At 43.6% G+C, this 21,911-nt stretch overlaps 1 protein-coding gene across 2 annotated transcripts in view; it reads right to left on the bottom strand.

The window, feature by feature from the left end:
- The window catches only part of LOC121443084 (protein Shroom2-like), a 116,677-nt gene that overhangs the window by 25,764 nt on the left and 69,002 nt on the right, over positions 1-21,911 (bottom strand). For both annotated transcript variants that reach the window (XM_041644768.1, XM_041644769.1), the window contains exons 3-5: positions 18,075-18,209; positions 14,922-17,265; positions 14,013-14,113 (exon numbers count right to left, since the gene is read on the bottom strand). In XM_041644768.1, coding sequence (XP_041500702.1) covers positions 14,013-14,113; positions 14,922-17,265; positions 18,075-18,209 — 2,580 coding nt within the window. The remainder of the gene's footprint in view (positions 1-14,012; positions 14,114-14,921; positions 17,266-18,074; positions 18,210-21,911) is intronic.

Below are 21,911 nucleotides of genomic sequence, written 5' to 3'. Positions count from 1 at the left end.
ACTCTTGCAATTTTTGTTTCTTTCTTTGACATAGCTTCTCAATATGTAGCTCACTCTGGCTTTGAACTCACTGTCCTCTTACTTTAGCAACAACAAATCCTGGCATCATAAACATTTCTAGAGTCCATAGCACAGTCATTTCTTTTGCCAAATACTTTGTAGACTAAGAGTATTTAGAATGCACGGGACATGGCACCCTCCTCTAATACATGAGCACTCCAATCTCCTACAAAAGGTCAGCAGCCATCAACCTTTTCTAAAATAGGATTTCCTCCTACAATACAATATAACACATCAGGCTGAAGACTCTTGTCTATTTTAATCCTTAGTCACTTTGTCTTCCTTGCAAAGCATTGTAGACTATTTAAGAATCAACAGAACTGTGGATGGTTGTATAAAATGTCATATTAAGTTACAAGTTAACAGCAACAACACATAGTTGCTAGAAGCTGGTGACCACCAAAATACAGATTCAGAGTGTGGGCCACAAGAAGAGAATTCAATTTATGTGTTACAGAAATAATCTAAACCTAACCAATAGTAGATGTTTGAAAAATACACATTACACTGCATGAATGTATTATATCCTAAATGGCAATGATTAAGAATGGCCCACTTTTAATAGGAATGTAAACAGTAATGAACAAAAGAAAAATAATACCAATAAATATGCAAAAAAAGATTCCCTCTCCCCAGCCCCCAAAAATACATGTTAAAAGTAATTGTTACTTAAACCACAGAATTGTAAAATTAATCTTTAATACTGGCAAAGTTGTAAGAGGAACAGGACTTCCTAGGCTGCTGGTGAATAAAGCATAAATAACAAGAATACACTGCATAAATCCAAAAGGTGAGAAACTCCCAAATACATATCTACCATGTTTTAAGATAACCCATATGGAAATATATGGCTCTTACATTTTAGCTCTTAGCAAAATATGCTTATTAATGAAAGTATTATTTGCAATTGTGAATGACTAGAAACAGCTTTAAATATCTAAAGTATAAGACAGATTTCTCACATTTTAGAACACTAGGTAGAGTACATATAAAAGATTTTTGTGTTTTTAAAGTCAATTTACATACACTATGTAGAGAACGACTGTATATGTAAAATATATATTTGCATTGAAACAAGAATGCAAAGCAAACACATCTCCATGTTCTATAGTGGAATCACTGGGTAAGGGAATTAAGGATAATTTTAAATTTAAAAAATTAATTTAAGCTATCTCCTCACCCCATCTAAGACTTTATTTTTTAAAGGTGTGTGTGTGTGTGTGTGTGTGTGTGTGTGTGTGTTAATAATTAAACAGATTCTGAATCCCTTTGGACATCCACAGATATCTACCTCACCCCATCTAAAACTTTATTTTTTAAAGGTGTGTGTGTGTGTGTGTGTGTGTGTGTGTGTGTGTGTTAATAATTAAACAGATTCTGAATCCCTTTGGACATCCACAGATATCTACCAATGATCGGTCAGCTAAGTTGCTCTTGCAGAAACCAGCTAAAATCTCTAGTGTTCAAAAAAGGGAAAGATGGGTAGCTCAAAGTGGATATAATGTCAGCTTCTTCCCATGGTTCTGCAAACATGATCATCACATACATAAACACACACACACACACACACACACACACACACACACACACACTCCAAAGTAGTAAATAGCCATACACAAGTATTCTAAAAGGCAACATAAATTATTACCTTCCCTAACCTTCAGCATCCAAAGTCAGACTTTGGGGGAGTGGCCAGTCCGTGCAAAGCATGCAGCAGTTAATACACATTTACTAAATCATTTATCACTGCAGCTGGGTAGCGGAAGCCTTCTAAAACCCATTTGGTTAACACATACTTGTGATTATTTCTAGAACTTTGAAAAACTGCCTTTGTGCATGCTTGCATAAATGAAAATGTCCCTGTAAAGTTTCGCTGAAGACAGAGGTAGGTGTGTATGTGTGCATATTGTATGCATATGAATGGCTTTTCCTACTATATATAATAAAGTATAGAGACATGTCCTCTTTTCAACTACAAATGCAATATTTCCTTACTGCATTATCAAAAATACATACATATATACATACACACACATATACTTTGCCTAGAAAAGATCTTAACCATTCATCAAATTTGTGCCAGTATTTTTATGCTTAAAATTATTTTCCACTCATTTTATAAATGCAGTTGGAATGCAGCAAGCTGCTTAGCTATAATGCTACCAGATTTAATAAACCTTTCTTTAATTTGCTGTTGTCTTTTTTTTTCCTGCCTCGGCACTGGCACAATCAATGGCTAAATATGTGATTCAAGATGACACCTAGTCCCATGAGTCAGTGGATTCAGACTCAGATACCATGCGTCTGTGTGCACAGATAGCTATGCAGCAATTTCTCGGTGAAAATGGCATTCCTTCCACACATGTGAATGCTTCCTTGCCTGTAGCAAAGGCGATCCATCATTTAGCAACATGGCAAAAAACAATAACCTGCATTTTTAATCACAATGTAAGAGGCAGAACAGAAAACACAAGCACATGTATAATGACACCTTTAAAGAAAAAAACACTATCACGATCCAAATAAATGACAAATTACAAGAACTAAAGATTTTTCAAAGCCACAGAGATTCCATTTTCTCCTTGTAGGTTTTTTTTTTTTCACTGCAGTTAGGAAGCTGTGTGAATAGACCCATGAACCGTTTGCATGACCAAGCATGCACACCTGGTTTTAGCCACCCACCTCTGTCTGGATGTGTCTAACTCACCATTTTCTTTCAGGGTCCACACTCAGTGTCTTGGGAGTGAGCGTGCCTGCATCTTATAGCTACTGAGAAAGAAACGGCAATGCAGACAGGTCTTCACAAATCCCAGCATTCTACTGCCAGAAGTCACACAGAGCAATTTTTCTACACAGCCAGGGCTACCAGTCCCACTGGTAGGGACGGCAGCTTTCAGTTCCAATGTGCTTTCAGCCAGCTGTCAAAAAACAAGGCTGCAAAAACTGCATGCATCCTTAGACATACATGCAGTATGGACCAACGTGTCCCCTTGCACACGTGTGCACTCTTGCAGGGCTCCGGCCAGAATCTGTACCCTGATTTGCATGATTTTTTGTCTTTGACAGAACAATAAACAATGAGAATGTTAGCACATCTTGCCAGATCGGACCCACGCCATTGTGAGCTGACAAACAATGTGCCCTTTAAGACGGTAGAACAAAAGAAGCATTGGGTGCTACACCCTCCTCACAAATAGGACAAGTGATTTTTAAAACAGTTCCCTTCGGGGATAAGATGCCCTGAAAAGGAGCCCTAGAGTCTCTTACCTGCATCCCTGCTCGCTGCTGTAGGCTGTGGCTCACTCTGACTGCAAAGGCAGCTAAATGCTTCAGGGACCCACAGCCCGCCTCTGCCACTGCAGAATCCTGCTGCCTAAGGCACTGAGGAGTCACGAAGGCAGCTGGCAACAGCTGGAAGATCAGAGCCTTCTGCCTTATGATGGACAAGTTTATGCAGAGTCTGTTAACTCCAGAACTCGGTATATGTGACCTCCGGGAACTTTCCTAACACATACCATGATTAAGCTATAAGAGGTTTCTCCTTTGAAAATCCCTACCAGGCACAGAGCAGGGGAGTGGTGGTGCTTCTTTTCCTATTTTTTTTTAAAAATGGAAAATATAAAAGAAGCTACTGCAAGAAGATCATTCATAAATTCTACTTAAGAACTCTCAGCCGTGCTATCGCATGGTCTAATGCTACAATGGAGTTAAAGATGACATTCAATAGCCTATTTTATGTCTGTGGACATTCTTAGGCTGATTACGCACTCATTAGGAATGTAATCCATCAGCTAACAAACCAAGTGTTTCAGAACCTTTCCTGTGTGCAAGGGCACTCGGGCGAGAATACAAAAGCCTCCAGGCTGACCCCAACTCACCCAATTCCTTGCATCCCAATGACTTGCATTTAAAGACCCTGTGCTCCACGTCCACTCTGAGCCCAGCCCCCAACCACAGTGCCATGGTCCTGAACTGAAATTGCGTCCCTTACAGCTCCTTCCTCTGAGTCCAGGGATTAGCCACCAGGGCTTTCTCTTTACAGCTTCCTTCCATAAAGCTCTTCTCACTGCACAGGAATTATTTCAAATTCCTGCTCATTTCACCAAATCACGTTATTATTCAACCTCCAATGCAGTACATTGCTAATGTGTTATCATTATAGCCATGAAACATTGACTTTTTTATTAGTATATATTCGCTTTTACAGAATTATGGGTTTCATCCTTACATTTTCACACATGTAAGTCACATAGTTTGTCTTTCCTCACACTGTTACCTTCCTTTGCCCTTTTACATCCTTCCTCTTCTCAAATACTAACCTTTCCACTACTTTCATGTTATATGCATACACAAGTTCATGCATGTTTAATCTAGATTCTACATGAAAGAAAACATTTGTTTTTTTTTCTGATTTACCTTATGGTACCATAAAACAATGGCCTCTGGTTTCACCGACTTTCCTACAAATGACATGATTTCATTTTTCTTTGATACACTCACATCCCGCCCTACGGTTTTCCTTACGATTCTGTTGATGGAACACCCAGGCCGATTTAATAACTTGGCTATTGTGAACAGTGCTTCAGTGGACGCTGATATGTAGGTGTCTTTGGGGTATACTAACTTGGATACCACTAAATCTGAGAGAAAGGGTTAGGAGAGTCGGGGGGCTGATATAAACACAGTGAGGAAGTGAACATGTATTTTTTTATTGTAAAGCCCATACTCTTTCCAGTGTTTTTTCACATCCATATAGTATTTTATAAATAAACAACAGTGTCCCTTACCTGCCACCCCCATCTCTACTTTCTTCTCCAAGGTACTTGTACATGCTAAGCACATATTATACCAACTGAGTATATCCCTAACTACAAATACTTCATTTAGAAATTAATTATAGAAAATTTAAATAAAAGAAAGGAGTTTCCATAATATACACCCAGTTTCTTCTATCATTAAGCCTGAGATTTGTATCTAAAGTGTACGATCAGTTGGATCTTAAAGTATCTCTCATAGTCCTGTGTTTTAAAGGCTTGAACCCCTGAAGGCCACTATTGTGAAATCAAATAACCTTTAGGTGATAGTGCCAAGATGGAGAAAGTTAGGCCCCTAAGAATATATACTGAAATAAAAGAAAAGAGTTTCCATACAATACTGTAGTGAGCCGGACAGGATCGCCATTAAAGATGGCACTGACATCCTGTCTTGTTGGAAATAAACAACTCCATATTTGGCTCTGCCTTTGGGAGCTGCATGTCCCCCGCTTCCCGCATGCGCGGTGGATAAGGGTCCTTGGGCCTATCCCGAAGCAGACTGGTGTCAGCCAATTACAGGGCGACCTGTGTGCCAATTCCCTATATAAGCAGCTGCTTTAGTGCTCTTGGCGCTCTCTCTCTCTCTCTCTCTCTCTCTCTCTCTCTCTCTTTTCCTGCCCCTCGTTTCCTGCCTCTCGCTTCCTGCTCTCCCACAACCAAGGGCACTCCAGTAAAGCGTGATCTGAGAAGAATCCTCGTGTGGTGGTTGTTCTTTCTCGCTGGTCGAGAAGTTCGCCGCACAATACACCCAGTTTCTTCTATCATTAAGCCTCCTACCGTAATGAGATAAATGGTTTCTTCTACCCTAGACTACATGCAGATGAGATTCACCAAACACATGCAACACACCCTCCAGGGACAGAGGCAGTCCCCAAGCAGGAACCACACTGGGATTATAACACCCAGGTCGAATTTTAGCTAGGGACTAGGGACAGGTTTTTGACTTGCCTCCTGGCATGTCTCCATAAGGTTGTACTCAAGTCAGTAAAATATAATAAACTCTCAGAGGTCATTCAAGATACGAAGGAAAATCCTTCTGCATTTTTGGAATGCCTCACTAAAGCCCTGTTACAATATACTAACTTAGAATCAGAAACCACGAAAGGCAGACAGCTTCTCATGACTCGTTTTTTTTTTTCTCAGTGCTATCCTGACATTAAGGCTAAACTTAGACGTTTGGAGAAAGGCCCCTTGACCCTGTAGGCGGAAGTCTTAGAGTTGGATTTTAATGTGTACCGTGTAAGGAATGACAAAGCCCACAGTCATCATTGTCACATGCTAGCCACAGTCCTCTCAGCGGCCGAGGCAACAGACGGCCCAATTTGTGCTGTCCGTGCTGCTCCCTTGATCCCTGGGGCTTGAGAACCAGCAGGCCCATGTTTCAAATGAGGGAGAACTGGTCACTGGGCCTGAGTATGCCCTACTCATCTTGGTCCCACAAGACCTTGGTCGAGATGCCATAGGGAAGGACACTGGGCAGTTGATTGTCCTCATCCACTTAATACATGGAAACATCAAACCCAGAAAATTCCCAAGTTGACATTCGAGATCTGGCCATGGACGAGTGAGGCTGCCCGGTCTCCTTTGACCTGACCACAACCATCATCTATAACAGGGAACCACGGGTAAGCATCATGGTATCAGGAGGGCCCATCTCCTTTCTCTTGGATACCAGAGCCACATACTTGGTACTGAGGGAATTCTGGGGGCCTACCTCTCCTTCTAGTTTCCCTATTGTCAGGGTAGGGGGACAGCCTTATCTACCTCAGCAGATCCCACTACTTAACTGTGTTTTTAGGGATATTTATCTCACTGATTCATTTTTAGTCATGCCAACCTGCCCTGTACTTCTTATGGGAAGAGATTTTTTAGCAAAGCTCTTCTAGTAGGAGCTTTCATTTCATTTGTTCCTTCCATTCACCTTACACTAGACTACCTCAACGGTGTGCCAATACATGCCCACTGCTGATTACTATTCTCTCCCCCAGACCAATGCCCCTCATGCCTTTCCCCTAAATGGCAGGGCCCCTTTAAATTAATTCTTGTAACTCAAACAGAGCCCTGTCCCCTTAAGTTCAAGAGGACATCAAGATCAGTCACTTTTTCTCTAGTTCCAGAAAAACAAAAGTTTCATCACCGACTCAAACCTCCTGTACCAATACTCCATATATTCTCCCTCTTTCTCTTTCTCCTATCTGTTATAACGTCAAGATGTAAATCTGTTCCTGTTCTCTTACAGATTCTGGGGGAAAGTTCTGATACGTTAAACTCACCCAGTTTCAAACATATTGTACAGGCCACGCCTGCTGTACAAAGCGTTCTGGAGACAATGCCAACACTCGCACCAGCTCTTGGGACTTCACCATTGGAGCTCACCCCTTACTCTCCTCCTTTCTTCTTCTTCCCCTTCTCCTTTTTCCCTTCACCCCCAAAATAAAGAAGATGCAGAGGTAATGTCCTTGAGTTCATCTTTTTACCTCCAGTTCCTTGACTGCCATAGATATCCAATTCTGAGCCCTGAGGGGGTACTGAGGCTGATACTCAAGCGCCCCACCCCCCATACTTCTGCCCCATCTGTGTCCTGGATCAGAACACAACATTGAAGTAGTTCAGACTGGGGAGAAATCAGAAGGCAGCCATGTGGTGGTGCGAACCCAGTTGGTACCTGGAGGACTGGGGCAGGATGGCTGCCTCAAATTCAAAAGCAGTCTGATCCGTATTGCAAATGAAGACATTGTGATAGTTATTGATGACTGTCAACTTGACAGGATCTAGGGAACAATTATGCGGGCATGACTACAAGGCTATTTCGAAACTAGGTTAACTAAGGTGAAAAGAACCACCCTATGTATGTATGGGCAGTACCATCCCTGGGCTGAATAAAAGGAGGAAGTGAGCTAAGCCAGCATTTCTTTCTCCTGGCTGACTTCACCACTATGGAGGATAGTATCCTCCAATTACGAGCCAAAATCCACCCTTCTTTTAGTTGCCTTGTCAAGTACTTTGTCACAGCAATGAGAAGAGAAACAAACTAATAACAGACATTAATAACAAATTCTGGCCCAGTGTGATTGCTACACACCATTAATCCCAGCACTCAGAAGGCAGAGGCAGACAGATCTCAGTGAGGTTCAGTCTAGTCTGGAATACACATAGTGAGTCCCTGAACAGCCAGGGCTATATGGACAGACCCTGCCAAAAAATAAAAATTAAAAAAAAAAAATAAAGAAAAGAACAACAAAAACAAACAAAACAAAACAAACAAACAAAAATACCCAAAACCAAACTAGTCTTGTGCCTCTGTCTTTTTCTGGCAGTTGCTGTTTTTCTTTTCTGGGATGATGGTCTTGTCTTTGCACATATAGAAAGAACACTTCAGTTCAGGGCTCTGCCTGGCCTTGCAAAACAGAAAGCTCTGCCCACATCATCCATCCCTGCCCACTCCCAATCCCTCTACTTCCAAGCTCGAGTTTCACCTTCTTAGCATGACCCACTCAGCACTGGATACATAATTATCTAGCACAGTCCTTTAGGAAGGCAGGCTGCAATTGCTGGACAGCTAATTGAAGGCCAGGGACAATAAACATCTGCCCTAAAGCCGTGAACATAGGGTAGAGCTCCCCAGTAATCAATCTTTGTTCCTTCTGAAATCCACTTGGCAGAAACTGGTTTTCTAAAGAGGAAATTGGTCTTCACAATAATTTCTACACGCCAAGTTTTCTCTCAGGGAAAACATCCAAGTGGTGTCCATTGGGTTTGCTTTTCTGGTTCATGTATTTTATATTAGAGCAAAATAGCTCTGAAAAAATTCTCCATGCATTCAGTTTTGTAGCTCTACTGGGAGTAAGAACATATTCTTGTTATTTTCTTTTACTCACCCCAATAAAATACAGCCTTGAGGTCAGTGGTAGCCCTGCTGTGGGGGGTCAACCCCATAGCTCATGTTAGCCCCAATTCCTAGAATGTCCTAGGATATAATATCTTTACAGAAGAAGCCCAAATGTGAGGAGCAACAATCAAAACTAGTTACATTAATTTTCTTAAAGGGTTTAAGTAGGAATGTGGAAAGCAAGTCAGTTTTATGATTTCTTCTGAAACACTTAGATCTTCTTATCTCTGGACAACTTAACTCGAGAGCAAGTGCAGATGGTATGGCCCATTTCACTTACTAGCATCTAACTAAAATCTTTAGCAAAATTTTAACCCAGAACATGTACTACCATGGAATGCTGATCTAGAACTCAAGGAAGGTAAGACAGGAAACTACTCATCTACCAAACCAAGCATCCACCTACTCATCCATCCTTCCATTTCTCTGTCTATTCATTCATCCATCATCCATGCACCCAACCATTAACTGATCTCCATCCATTCATCCATTTGTCCATCCGTCCATCCATCTATCCTTCCGTCTGTCTATTCATTCATTCATTCATTCATCTATGCACCCAACATCCATCGATCTATCTATCCTTTTATAAACCCCTCATCCATCCATCCACCCACCTACCTATCCATCCATCCGTCTATCCATCCATCCATCCATCTATCCACCCATCCATCCATCCATCCATCCACCTACCCATCTATCCATTCATCTGTCTATCCATCCATCTATCCACCACCCACCCATCTATCCATCTATCCATCCATCTGTCTATCCATTCAATTTTCCAACCATCTATCTACTCTTTCATCCATCCAAACAACCACTTATCTAACTGAGAGCCTGGGAGTTAGAAAGACTCTCTGGCAGGCCATCATGTAGGGAGAAAGGCCATAGCTAGGTACTGAAGATAGTGAGCTTCCAAGATGGCTTGCTTCTTCCTCACCCTCCTGACCTGAGACAAAAATCTGATAGCTCAAAACAAAGGCCTTGTGGGCTTTTTCTCTTGTTAAGAACAGTCTGGATTTTTTTTTTGTTTCACGAATCCCCAGTAGGCTTCAGAGAGGGTTACTTTCTCTATGTGTCTGCTTCATATATATGTTTCCTCACCCGCAATAAATGCATTTCAACTGCTGATTCTGCCTGTGCTTGTTTGTGGAGGTTAAGATTTCTCTGTTGCCACCTGTCATGCCCAATGAACCTGATTAAAAAGCCACAAACACATACACACACACATACACACACACACTGTAATGCAATACCCATCCTTATTAACTCATTCCTCCCTCTATCCCTCTGCTTATTCATCCAAGTGCCCATCCTTCATCCATTCAAATACCCATCTCTACACTTATCACCTATCTATCCATTCACCAATGCACTCATCCACCAACCACTTATTTGGCACCTAATCTGTGTAAGAACCATGTGTGATAAACAGCAAAGAAAAATTAAAATCCTATTCTTCCAAACTGCTCACCAGGAACGAGGAGGAGGAGTTTAGATAATAGGACAATGGTGTGGAAATATATCTATGATATTGAATCCTGCTCCCAGTATCCCAGTCTGCAGAGGATAACTCTGTTCAAAGTATGATGGACATCGACTTTGAAGATGTTAGGAAAGACTAATTTGGTGTCACAAAAAGGAACATACTAACAAAGTGAAAGTAACTTAGCATGACAATTTCTTTCCACAAAAAAGGGCACACCATGCCCTGGGATCAAGCCAGTAAGTAGCAGCACACATGGTCTAGATGACCTCTATTCTTTTATCCCTAACAGAATATAGCTATGTAGGCAAACAAGACATTTAGAGTGGTGGTTAAGGAGAAAGGAGGTCAGTAGGATTACTAAAAACTAATCTGGCTGGTGTCCTTGTAAGAACTGGAGATTAGGAAACAGAGATACACAATGCAAGCAAATGAGGGCACAGTAAGACGCTAGCGTCTACACAGCAGTTAGAGAAGCATTGGGAGGAACCACCCTCCCTTTGATCTTTCAGCCTCCAGGGCTGGGAAGAAATCAGTGCTTACTATTTAAGCTATCCAGGCTATAGGACATTAAAAATGTCTCCACTGCATTTCTGTTTATTCACATACACACACACAATCAGAGGACAACTTACAAGAGTTGTTTCTCCCCCTTTCACTTTATGTATTCCAAGGATGGAACTTAGGTCTGCAGGCTTGGTGGCATGGGCTTTTACTAGTTGGAAAATCTCACCAGTCCCTGTGAGACCACTTTTTAATAACAGTCATTGAGAAATCAGACACCGAGTCTTTAAGGGACTCCCATATCAGTGATTGAATGCATTTGCAAGAAACAGACCCAGCTGGCTGTAATAAACTTGAGGATTCAGCATGAAATCTCTGAGGACGGTTGGAACCTCTAAGAAAAATGTCTTCAGAACATGTGAGATGGGCCGCTTGGGACCAGATGTGATGGAGGAAGGGAGAAAATGCCACTGTATCCGCTACCTTGTGGTCAGGCTACCCAGCTACAATGTGTTTTCCCCTTAATCCAACAGACTTTAATGATTTCTCATGTGCCATGTACCTTTCTATGTTTGTTTCTTAATTCTGAGACATGGTTTTGTTCTATAGTCTAAGGCTCATCTTGAATGTACAAGCTCCCTTCTTAGCCTCCTGAGTGCTGAGATTACAGACATATGCCACATGTTGCTCTCACATAGTTAAAAAAAAAAGAATGAAGTAGTTTCCTTTCAGTTACAGATACTTGTAATTCTTTCCCCATTACATGGTATGGTCTTGCAGGAGCTTATCCTTCACACATGCACAAAAAAGATGTTATTAGTGGGATGTGATATCTCATCCCTGTCATCCCAGAAAGTGTTGAAGTAGGAGGATCAGCACAAGTCTGATGCCAACCTGTGTTACACAGGGAATTTCTGGGTGGGAAGTGACATCATATCGCAAAAAATAGGAAAAAAATTATATTAAAAAGTTATTTCTGTTTGGACTTTGGTGAATAATCAGCAAATAAAAATAACTCCTATGTCAACATTTTTGTATGATCTCAACAGAATGCAACAAAATTTTATTTCAAGTATCAAATACCAGATCAATAATTCATTTCCCATAGAGACATGTTTATGTTACTTTAAACCTATGCAAGGTCACTAGGTATTTTCATACTTCTGCATTTTAGACTGCCTATTATTTTTATGATCCTTTTATTTCTCAAGCATATTATTTCTTTCCTTTTTTTAAAAAAAATATTTATTTATTTATTATGTATACAATATTCTGTCTGTGTGTATGTCTGCAGGCCAGAAGAGGGCACCAGACCTCATTACAGATGGTTGTGAGCCACCATGTGGTTGCTGGGAATTGAACTCAGGACCTTTGGAAGAGCAGGCAATGCTCTTAACCACTGAGCCATCTCTCCAGCCCCAGCATATTATTTCTTGTTGATCCTCTAGAAACATATACTCTAGGAAAAGCTGAAAATGACCTAACATTCCTATTCCAAAATTTCAATATCCTTGCCTCTCTTCAACACACACACACACACACACACACACACACACACACACACACGATGTGGGAGTGTCATATATCAATCTGTTGATTTCATTGGTTAAGTAATAAACAAACTGCTTGGGCTCATAGCTTAGAACATAGGTGGGTGGAGTAAACAGAACAGAATGCTGGGAGGAAGAGGAAGTGAGGTAAGACGCCTCAGACAGAGACACCATGCTCCGCTCTCCTCTCCTGGGCAGACACACGCGATGAAGCTCCGACCCAGGATGGACGTAGGCTAGAATCTTCCCGGTAAGCGCACCTTGGGGTGCTACACACAGATGATTAGAAATGGGCTAAATTAATATGTGAGAATTAGCCTAGAAGAGAATGGACCAAGCAGTGTTTAAAAGAATACAGTGTCCGTGTAATTATTTCAGGTAAAGCTAGCCGTGCAGGCGGCCGGGATGCTGGGGACGCAGCCCCGCCGCCCTTATTACTACACACACACACAAAATGCAATCCTGAAAACTGCTAGGTTTGAAACTCAAAAGCAGGCTGCTTCTGGAACTAATCTCTTCAAGTCACTAAGCAGCCAGCTGAGAGACACAGCCATGATAAATAAGGCGAAGGCCCCTCTTCCCTTCCTCCTATTCCTGTGAGTGCTGACAGAGCTGTGGACACAAATAATCACGTGTGCACACACAGCTCATGCACATTATAGCTGTCCATGGTGACATTCTCTGCCCCCTACCCTGCACAGCTGCTGCTCAGCACGTGACTGACTCAGAGCCCAGGAATAAAGCTCTAATTGTCCTCTTCAGACACTGTTAAATTCCGTAGGCAGATTATTCCGCAGGCTTCCATCAGTTTAGCTATGCAGACTGTTAAGTAATTGCAGGGATTTCTGAGGCAGGCACACAGAGTATCAATCTGGTCCCTTCACAACCAAATAAACGTGGGATAGTTTTGAATACGGATAACAACAGTTAGTGTAAAAATGTGTGAAATAAGACACCATTACATAAAGTTCTTGAAAGCATATATCTAAGTTGGTTATTTCTACAGTGGAATCTTGACCTTTGACGTCAGTGTTTAATTTGCCTTGTATGCTAGGCCATATAGGATGTATAAAACATTAGGAAAATCTTCCCTCAAGAAAGTCTGGTGTGTGCTGATTTTCATCTTTCCACCAGGGTTATTATATACACATCTAATCGAATCTATCCTCTGAACAGCTTATTATATGCTCCCCCAACAATCTGGAATTGTTGCAGGCAACAGTGTAAGAGCACAGATCTTGCTCGCCCTCCTCCCTTCTCTGGGAAGTCAGATGACTTCTATTTTAAAGCTTCAAGTTAACTCATTAAACAAGCCCAATTTAGAAAGCTTTACCAAAATCCTTTCTGACAATTCTGAGACTGTGGCCTACAAACACAGCTGTGTGCCAGATAGTAAAAGCATCTCTCCAGTTAAAGATTCTGTTTAAGGAGGATAAACTGGACATTTATTTTGACCCAATAAAGCATTTCACTCTAAGAAAAACACAACAGCTACTTTAAGAAACACTAAAGGCTATTACTGCCCTGCTTCTCTGGGCAGGGCTGCAGAACCCACGGGATCTCTCGCTTAAAAACTCTAAGATCTTAGTGATGGTGGAAATCACACTCAATTAGCAAAACCAAGACTTGTCCTATTAACATCCCATTCACCTTCCATAAATATGTTCACACTCAACACAACTTTTCAGCAAACGCAATTCACCCACCTTGGAGCAGAACGTCCCTCGTCAGCCTGTAGTGTACATTGTGGTACTCCTTTGTGCCCGCCAGAGTCCTCTGGCTGCCTGTCTGGCTCAACAGGCACTTCCTGTGAAGAGCGACACCATGAGACACAGACTCATCAAGCTGCCTTCATGCCTGAGACAACTGTTATTATGAAACCCCTCATTTGTGGGTTTGCTTTGTGTGCCTGTCCCACAACGCCCTTGGCAAGGCCTGTTGTCTCAGACTTGAGACCTGGTCACAGGACACGGCTGTTCAACTCCATAAGACACTTAATTGAGACCACTGACCTCGGACTTCTGCATTGAGCAGAAAACAGGACTCCTACATGAGGGCTGTTACCATGTGACACAATCGACCAAAAGAAACACAATAAAAGACAGCTGGCCACAAGTCATGATTGCAAAACCTCACGTGCTAGGACTTGTGGGGGCTGGGATTCTGACTCCTGACAGAGAAGGCATGGAGTTCTCAGAGATCACACTGAACTGTGTGTGGATAAGTCAGAATGTAGCAGTGGCAGAAGCAAGCTCTCCCTGGGTCTGCATGGAGTTTCAGTACCAAATGCTAAAAGCAAGCAAGCAACTCTCCTTCCGTGTACAGCATGGAGGTTATCTTCTAAGAAAATTACTAGTAGTTTGTTTTTAACAAGAAAATGAGGCTGTTAATATTACAGCATTTCAGTGAAATTAATATTACAGTGAAGTGAAATTTAGAACAGGGGAGCTGGGGATGAAAGAGATGTGTTTGCACAAAGGAAGCAATTTCATTCCCTTATCTTTCAAACTACAAATGACACTGTTGCACCTCAGTGAGCCCTCATACATGCTGGATACACCCTAAGTGTCTTCAGGTGGTACAAGCGAGGCCATGGCACACGGTATGCTGCTTACCTGTGAGTAGCGATCAGTGGACGGTGACGACCGGGACCATTCATGGATGTACTGTGTCCTCTGCTGCTGGTCTAGACCTGCATCCAGAATATCATCTGCTGAATGATAACGCCCGGAACTCCTGGCTTCCATTGGTTTCTTCTGCTCCTTCCAAGACGCCTGATATTCTGCAAAGGTTCCAAGCCTTCTGGGTGGGTTCAATGTCTCAGAAGCTTTTTCTCCTTGTCCATTATCACTGAGGATCTCTCCACAGGAGGTGGCCCGTGACCTCTTCTGGAACCAGGACTCTGTACCCTCACATTCACGGCCCCCTGTTTGTGGCCTCTCAGCCTTGCCTCTTGAAAGCCCACAGAGAGCTTGCCTGTGGCTTGGCCTTTGGAGAAGAGATTTGCTTGTTTCCTCAAAAAACTTCCACCTGTCAGCAAATGTCCCCACAGTATCCTCAGGTGTCCTGATGTTAGGATGAGGACTGTGGTCCCCTGACAGACCCACCTCGTTCATTTTCTCTGGCTCAGAATAGGACTTCAGTTTCTGCTCCGCTGTGAACCGTTTCCGGCCTCCAATTCGAAGAAGATGGGGCACACCACCACCAGAAGATGGTGGCTTGGCCAGACCTGCTTCCCAGAGGCTGGGGACAGAGTCTGGCTCCCCAGGGGAAGATAAAGAAGATGAGGCAGTATGGTCACAAGTCCTGTGTTCTGCTTGTCCCAGATACTGATCTGCTGGGGTGGGACCTAAATCACGGCGGTGGAAGGAGGTGGCCCTCAGGACACGTGTCTGGGCCTCTTTCAGGTGCTCTTTATAGGTGCTGGGGAAGGAACCTTCCGGGACAGCCCCCGCATCAGCTCTCCAGTCATCAGCAAGTGTCACGGTGCTTTTGCTGTTCTGTAGCTTCGCTCTGCGCATCTGGATCTCATTCCTCAGTGTCGTGGCAAAACGGTCACTCCTTCGCATGGGTCTACCCACCTGGGCGTCAAGCGACGGTGGCTTCTCGGGTCTCCATGCCCCACCTTGGGTCAGAGAGTGCAGCATGGGTGTCCTTTCACGAGAAATCCTCCCACGTTCTCCATCCACCGACTTGAGGTCACCATCAGGACACTGCGACCTGGCTTTCACAGTGTGGCTGGCTTGAAGAGGCTCTTGGATCCCTGAGCAGGAACCTTCAATCCCTGCATCCCGTGGATGATATCCCTCTCTTTCGTGAGAGGCCAGCATCTCCTCATGCTCTTGTAGATAGCACCTCTGGCCCATCGAGGGCAAGAGACGATTGTCAAGGTCCACAGAACGTGTGTCTGAATGCCCAAAGTCACCTCGGGGTGTCACAACCTGGGCACACCCCTGCACAGGCTGCCTGGGGGGTGCACAGAAATAATGGCCACGCCCTCTATCATCCAGCTTCTGGTTGGCAGAACCAGACCATCTCACCTGCGCATCATTCCGGGAGAGTTCAGGAGGCTCCTGCAAACCCCCACCAGGAGTCCTATGAGGCAGCTCCCTCGTTGATGAGGGGACCCTTGGGCTCTCATCAGTGCACTGCCATCTCTGCTGGCTCCCACGGTAAGACGTCAGGAAGTGGACATCTGTGTTGGACAAGGACAAGTGGTGCCTGCCCGGGACCCCTGAGGATCCACCCACTCTATCATCTGAGGATAACCAACGGTAATCCAGGTGGCCTTCTTGCTGGTAACCCAAGCTTCCTGTTTCTTTGCCACTGCTTGGGTGTGCCAGCCGACACTGTCCATCAGTCATTTCCAGTCTATGGCCCCCTCGGGGTTGGGTGGTAAAGTCTGAAAATGGAGGGTCCCGTGTCTTTTCACGGCCTCCAGCTGCCACAGCAAAGCCATCACTGAGCAAAGGAGCTGCAAAGGGGGGAGGAGAAGGGGCTTTCTTCTTGTCAGGAACATACCAAACAGGCCCAAAATTTGATCTTCCAGAAGTGGTTGTTTTCGGCTCAACATTATCCTCTGGCCTTGGGCTTTTCCTGCTGTTACCAAAAACCCTGAGTGTGGAACATGAAGGCCTGTCCTGTAATCCCTGAGGATCACTTGCAGGCTGGCTCTGTCGGCTGCTGCCTGGCCTGGAGGCCTCCCAGAGGCCAACTTTGTAGAGAATGTTCTCAGTGGAAGAGGCATCAGCCCTGGGCAAGGTGTGGTCAGGGGTGCCGGGACAGGTAGAGAAGGAACCGTAAGCAGAATCTCGCTTGCCGTGGCCACCCAGGTGTCCAGATGGGGAGAGCTGGGAGCCGCGGTCCAGGCTGTCTAAGCTGCCCACAGAGCTGAAGTGCTCAGCAGTGCGCTGTAGGCTTGTGTGCTCCCATGAGCTGGACAAATCGTGGGAGGAAGAACTACAAAGGAAAAGCACACACAAAAAAGGGTTTGCAAACAGCAAGATCTCAGGAAAACAGCATTGTGAGCATAGCTGGACCTACGCTAAGGAGGACAAGGGCACAAAAAGAAAAAAGGTTTGCAAACAGCAAGATGTCAGGAAAACAGCATTGTGAACGTATGCTAAGAAGGATGAGGATGCTCAACAGTAGCTTAATTGAGAACTGGGGAGGAAAGGCATTTCTGAGGGCACACTGACTGTTAACCTTCTGGGTACCATGTCTTGAAGCCCTTCCAAATCTTCCAACTTACAAAAACCCAGGGCCAGATGGATTCACTGTAGAATTCTATCAAACCATCCAAGAAATAACATCAATATTTCTCAAATAGTCCATAAAATATTAAAGCAAGGACATTTCCAAATTCTTTTTATGAAGCTAACAACCCCCTGATACTAAAACTGGACAGAACACAACCAAAAAAGAGAATTACTTCTGAAAGAATATGGATATAAAAGTTCTCGATAAAATACCTCTGAATCCAATTACAAAAAACCACATCCAAAAGGTTATCCACCATTACCAAGCTGCCTTCATCCCAAAAATGCAGGGTGCTACAAGAAATACCACAAGAGAAAACAAGCTTGTTCATCCTTTGTCTAGCCATTTCATTTTGTTTTCTTGCTGTGAAATATTCAGTTCTAATCCTAACTGAGCAGAGGTGGTCTTGACTGCTCAGAAGTCAAGACACTCGTGGGAATGTCTGAGTATTCACAGAACGTGACAGTTATACAGATCACACATGGTGCCTGGTCTCAGGGAAAGAATACTCACCTAGCCGGTGCTGGCTCTTCCAGGAAGGGGACCCACTGGTGCTCAGAAACAGTGAGGCTGCTGGCTCTGGGTAGGTATCAGAGACCTTGGTGGCATGCCAGGAGTGAGGCCTCCAACTCGGATCACTCTTCCTGGAAAAAAAATGCAGACGCTGAGGGACTTTGCATCCTGGACACCTTCCTGGCTGGCACCTCAGTAGGAATCCAACAGAGGAAACTAGTGGCGTCTGCTGGCACCCGATACACAGCATGTTTTACAACTGCTTCCTGTTAGATATGGTCATGCACATTATTTCTGATGTTTGTTAATGACCAAGTTGCCATGTGAGTGGAAATCACAGGCTCTAAAGCAGCCCTAAGTCTTTTTAATTTATTCTTCCATAAATGGGTATGATTATTGTTTGCCAGTTAGAAATTCTATAAGCTTTTGAGATGTCTCCTGTACCCTAGGTTAGCCTTGAATATCTGATCTGCCTGCCTCCATCTCCTGAGTCTTCAAGTGGACCCCCGTGCACAGTTTTATGTACTGATGGGGATGGAACCCAGAGTTTTGTACATTTCTAGCTCTTATTTTGTTTTGTTGTTGTTGCTTTGTGCATTTTTAAAAGATGGAGTATGCATGAGGCCTTAGGATTGATTTCCAGTACCCCCGAAACAACAACAACAAAATACCTTCAGGGAAATGCCACACACATGAAGACCCACAGAAGGTCCCTTTGACTTCAAAGTCACTGCATGAGGGTATCTTTACTTCTCCAGTTTAAGAAAGAAATGAACTCACAGTAGACAATTTTTCAGCCAGTAAACAATGGGAAAAAAACCCACTGAACACCTTTAGGTAAATAAGAGATTACACATTTTCTCCTACAGGCCAAAATATTAAAGAATGGTATACAATAAAGAATATTTTCAGCCTGGCCTGGCCCCCGTGGGCTGGGGCAGCCTGGAAAATAACACCCAACTACGTGCCCAGTGTCCATGACCATTGCCACCATGGGTGAGCACAGGAGAGCGGTCCCACCCCTTGCCAGCTGCCACAGGTCCACCCCTCGCCAGCTGCCACAAATAGGAGAGCTGGCCCCACCCCTCCCTTGGCAAAGCAGGAGAGCTGGCCCTGGTTCAGCTACCACCTAGACTCAGATCCAGGTCGTTAAGTTGGCCCAATCCCCCAACAGCTGCTCCAACAAAGACCTGCTAGAACCTGTGTAGGGGCTAGTCCTGCAGAAGCCTTGAACTACTTCAATGACTCATTGCAATGAACACTTGCAAGTAAAGCTGTTTGGGCAAAAATGTACACTGTGTGACACCCTCAGCGTCCACAGTGAGAATTTTTTTGTTTGTCCGTTAATTTGTTTGTTTTGTTTTATGGGGAGGTTGCAAGGTCAGATGGTGGATATGGAGGAACAGGGAGATGAATGGAACTGGGGTGCACAACAGAAAATCCATAGAGAATGAATAGAAAGTGGAAAGAGAGATTATTTACCAAGATAAAACCGAAAAAAACGTTATAACACAAATCTTTTAATGACCTGTATAGTTTCAATAAGTATGCAAGGTGTAAAAAAAAATATGTTGACTTTGTAATGATTTTCCAGGAACTAGAAAAGGAATAAAACAGACAAATTCATTACACCTCAGAACTAAGAAATTATAAAAGCAGAAATGTACCTCATAGAATTCCTCAAAGTCTTCATAAGGAAGGCTCTAACCACATGCTCTTCGTTGTCTGCTGGTTTTTCATGCTACATTATTTTCATTTTTTTGGTTAACTGATGAGATAAATAAACTAGACTGGCTGAATATGAGGGCAGAGGGGAGGAAAAATATGGCTAAGTAAAGAAAATGTCAGTCGGGCAGTGGTGGCACTCACCTTTAATCCCAGCACTCAGGAGGTAGAGGCAGGCGGATCTCTGTGAGTTCGAGGCCAGCCTGATCTACATAGTTAGTTCCAGGACAGGCTCCAAAGCTACAGAGAAACCCTGTCTCAGAAAAGGAAGGGAGGGAGGGAGGGAGACGCCTCACCCATGATGATACTATTTCTACCTCCTCACTAGAAAGCCCTGAAATACTAGTCAGTGTCATGGGAGAGCAATGTCCAGGAAAAAAACTGCTATTAGTAAAATTCTAAAATAGTAGCAATAAATTTGTTGTAAGAGATTTAAAATGTCTATGGCATCTTTGCTACCCTTCCATTAGCTGGTTTTGTGTGTCCCTTCCCCTTCAGTGTGAGCTCAAGGTGAGAAGTTCCAGTAACAGAATGAAGCTGCTTTGCTTTGCTTTCCTTTTCCTTCCCCTTTTCCCTTTCTTTCCACCCTCCCTTCCTCTTAATAAATGGGAAGAAATAATACTCTAGGGAATCTGAGCATGGTTGTAGGGAGACTGTACCTTCTTGGTTGTCTCAGAATGTTTTCTCTGCGGAAAGCCATGGAAGAGTCATTAGTTAGCACATCAGGATGCTATGGAAGAGCGTTCTCCACAGCACCTAGGATTATATTTATGTGCAAGGAGCTAGAAGTCCTTCAAGGCTAGAGGGAATCAATGAAGAAAAGTAGGACAAAATGCATCTCTTGGCTCACATCTTTGAGAACTATGCATGAATTAATGGACTATGCTCTGTAAAGCCATGAAGACATTTAAAAAAATACAGAAGATCCTTAAAAGGAGAAATACATGGGGCCAGCAAAATGGCTCAACTGGAAAAATGCACTTGCCATACAAAACTGAGAACAAAAGAGTTCTATTCCTATATGCAATCGCTGAAGGTTCCAATACCTACCAGGGGCAGTGAAATTCTCCTAAAACACACATGATCGTTTTCACACCCTCTGAATTTCCTGGTAGACCCTCAACAAATCTGGGTATCAACGGCACCAGGCTAATTACCATTTCAGATGCTGGATGCAGCTGAGGTTGTGTTAATAAGAAACAGATACATCTACCGCCTAGCTGGCCAGCCGTTCAAAACGCTGAGGAGATTTTGTGTTATCTGATGCCATCTACTGGCCCAGTCACATCCAGCATCTCTTTGACTAGTTGTACCCATTCTTAGGTGGCCAGAACAGATTTGAAATCCACTGATGAGTGAGGTAACACAGACTTAGAAAGACAAACACAATACATATTCACTCATAAGTAGATATTAGATGTAAAGCAAAGGATAACCAGGCCATAATCCACAGCTCCAAAGAAGCTAGGTAACAAGGAGGACCCTAAGAGGAACACATGGATCACCCAGGGATGGGGAATTAGATGAGATCTCCTGGGTAAACTGGGGGGGGGGGCAGTGAAGGGAAAGTGATGGGAAATGAGAACTTGAGGGAATGAGATGGTCGAGGGGGAGATGGGTGAAGTGAGAGAGCAATGGAGAGAGATCTTGGTAAAGGGAGCCACTATGGGGTTAGGGAGAAACCTGGTGTTAGGGAAATTCCCAAGAATCCACAAAAATGACCCCAGCTAAGACTCCAAGCAATCGTGGAGAGGATGCTTGAGCTGGCCTTCCTCTGTAATCAGATCGATGACTACCTTAATTGTCAACATAGAACCTTCATCCAGTAACTGATGGAAGCAGATGCAGAGATCCACAATCAAGCACCAGGCTGAGTTCTGGGAATCCGATCAAGGATAGGGAGGAGGGGATATATGAGCAAGGGAGTTCAAGAACATGATGGAGAAATCTACAAAGACAGCTGAACCAAGCTTGTGGGAACTCACGAACTCTAGACCGACAGCTGTGGAGCCTCCGTGAGAATGAACTAGGCCCTCCATATATGGGAGACAGTGGTGAAGCTTGGACTATCTGTGAAGCACCTGGCAGTAGGGGCAGTAGGACCAGGA

The sequence above is a fragment of the Microtus oregoni genome, unplaced genomic scaffold, assembly GCF_018167655.1.
Source record: "Microtus oregoni isolate MIOR12 unplaced genomic scaffold, Mior012 000099F_ref0000060, whole genome shotgun sequence".
Classification (NCBI taxonomy): Eukaryota; Metazoa; Chordata; class Mammalia; order Rodentia; family Cricetidae; genus Microtus; species Microtus oregoni.
Note: the sequence above shows the minus strand (reverse complement) of the source record. Positions and strands in the feature narration are given on the sequence as shown.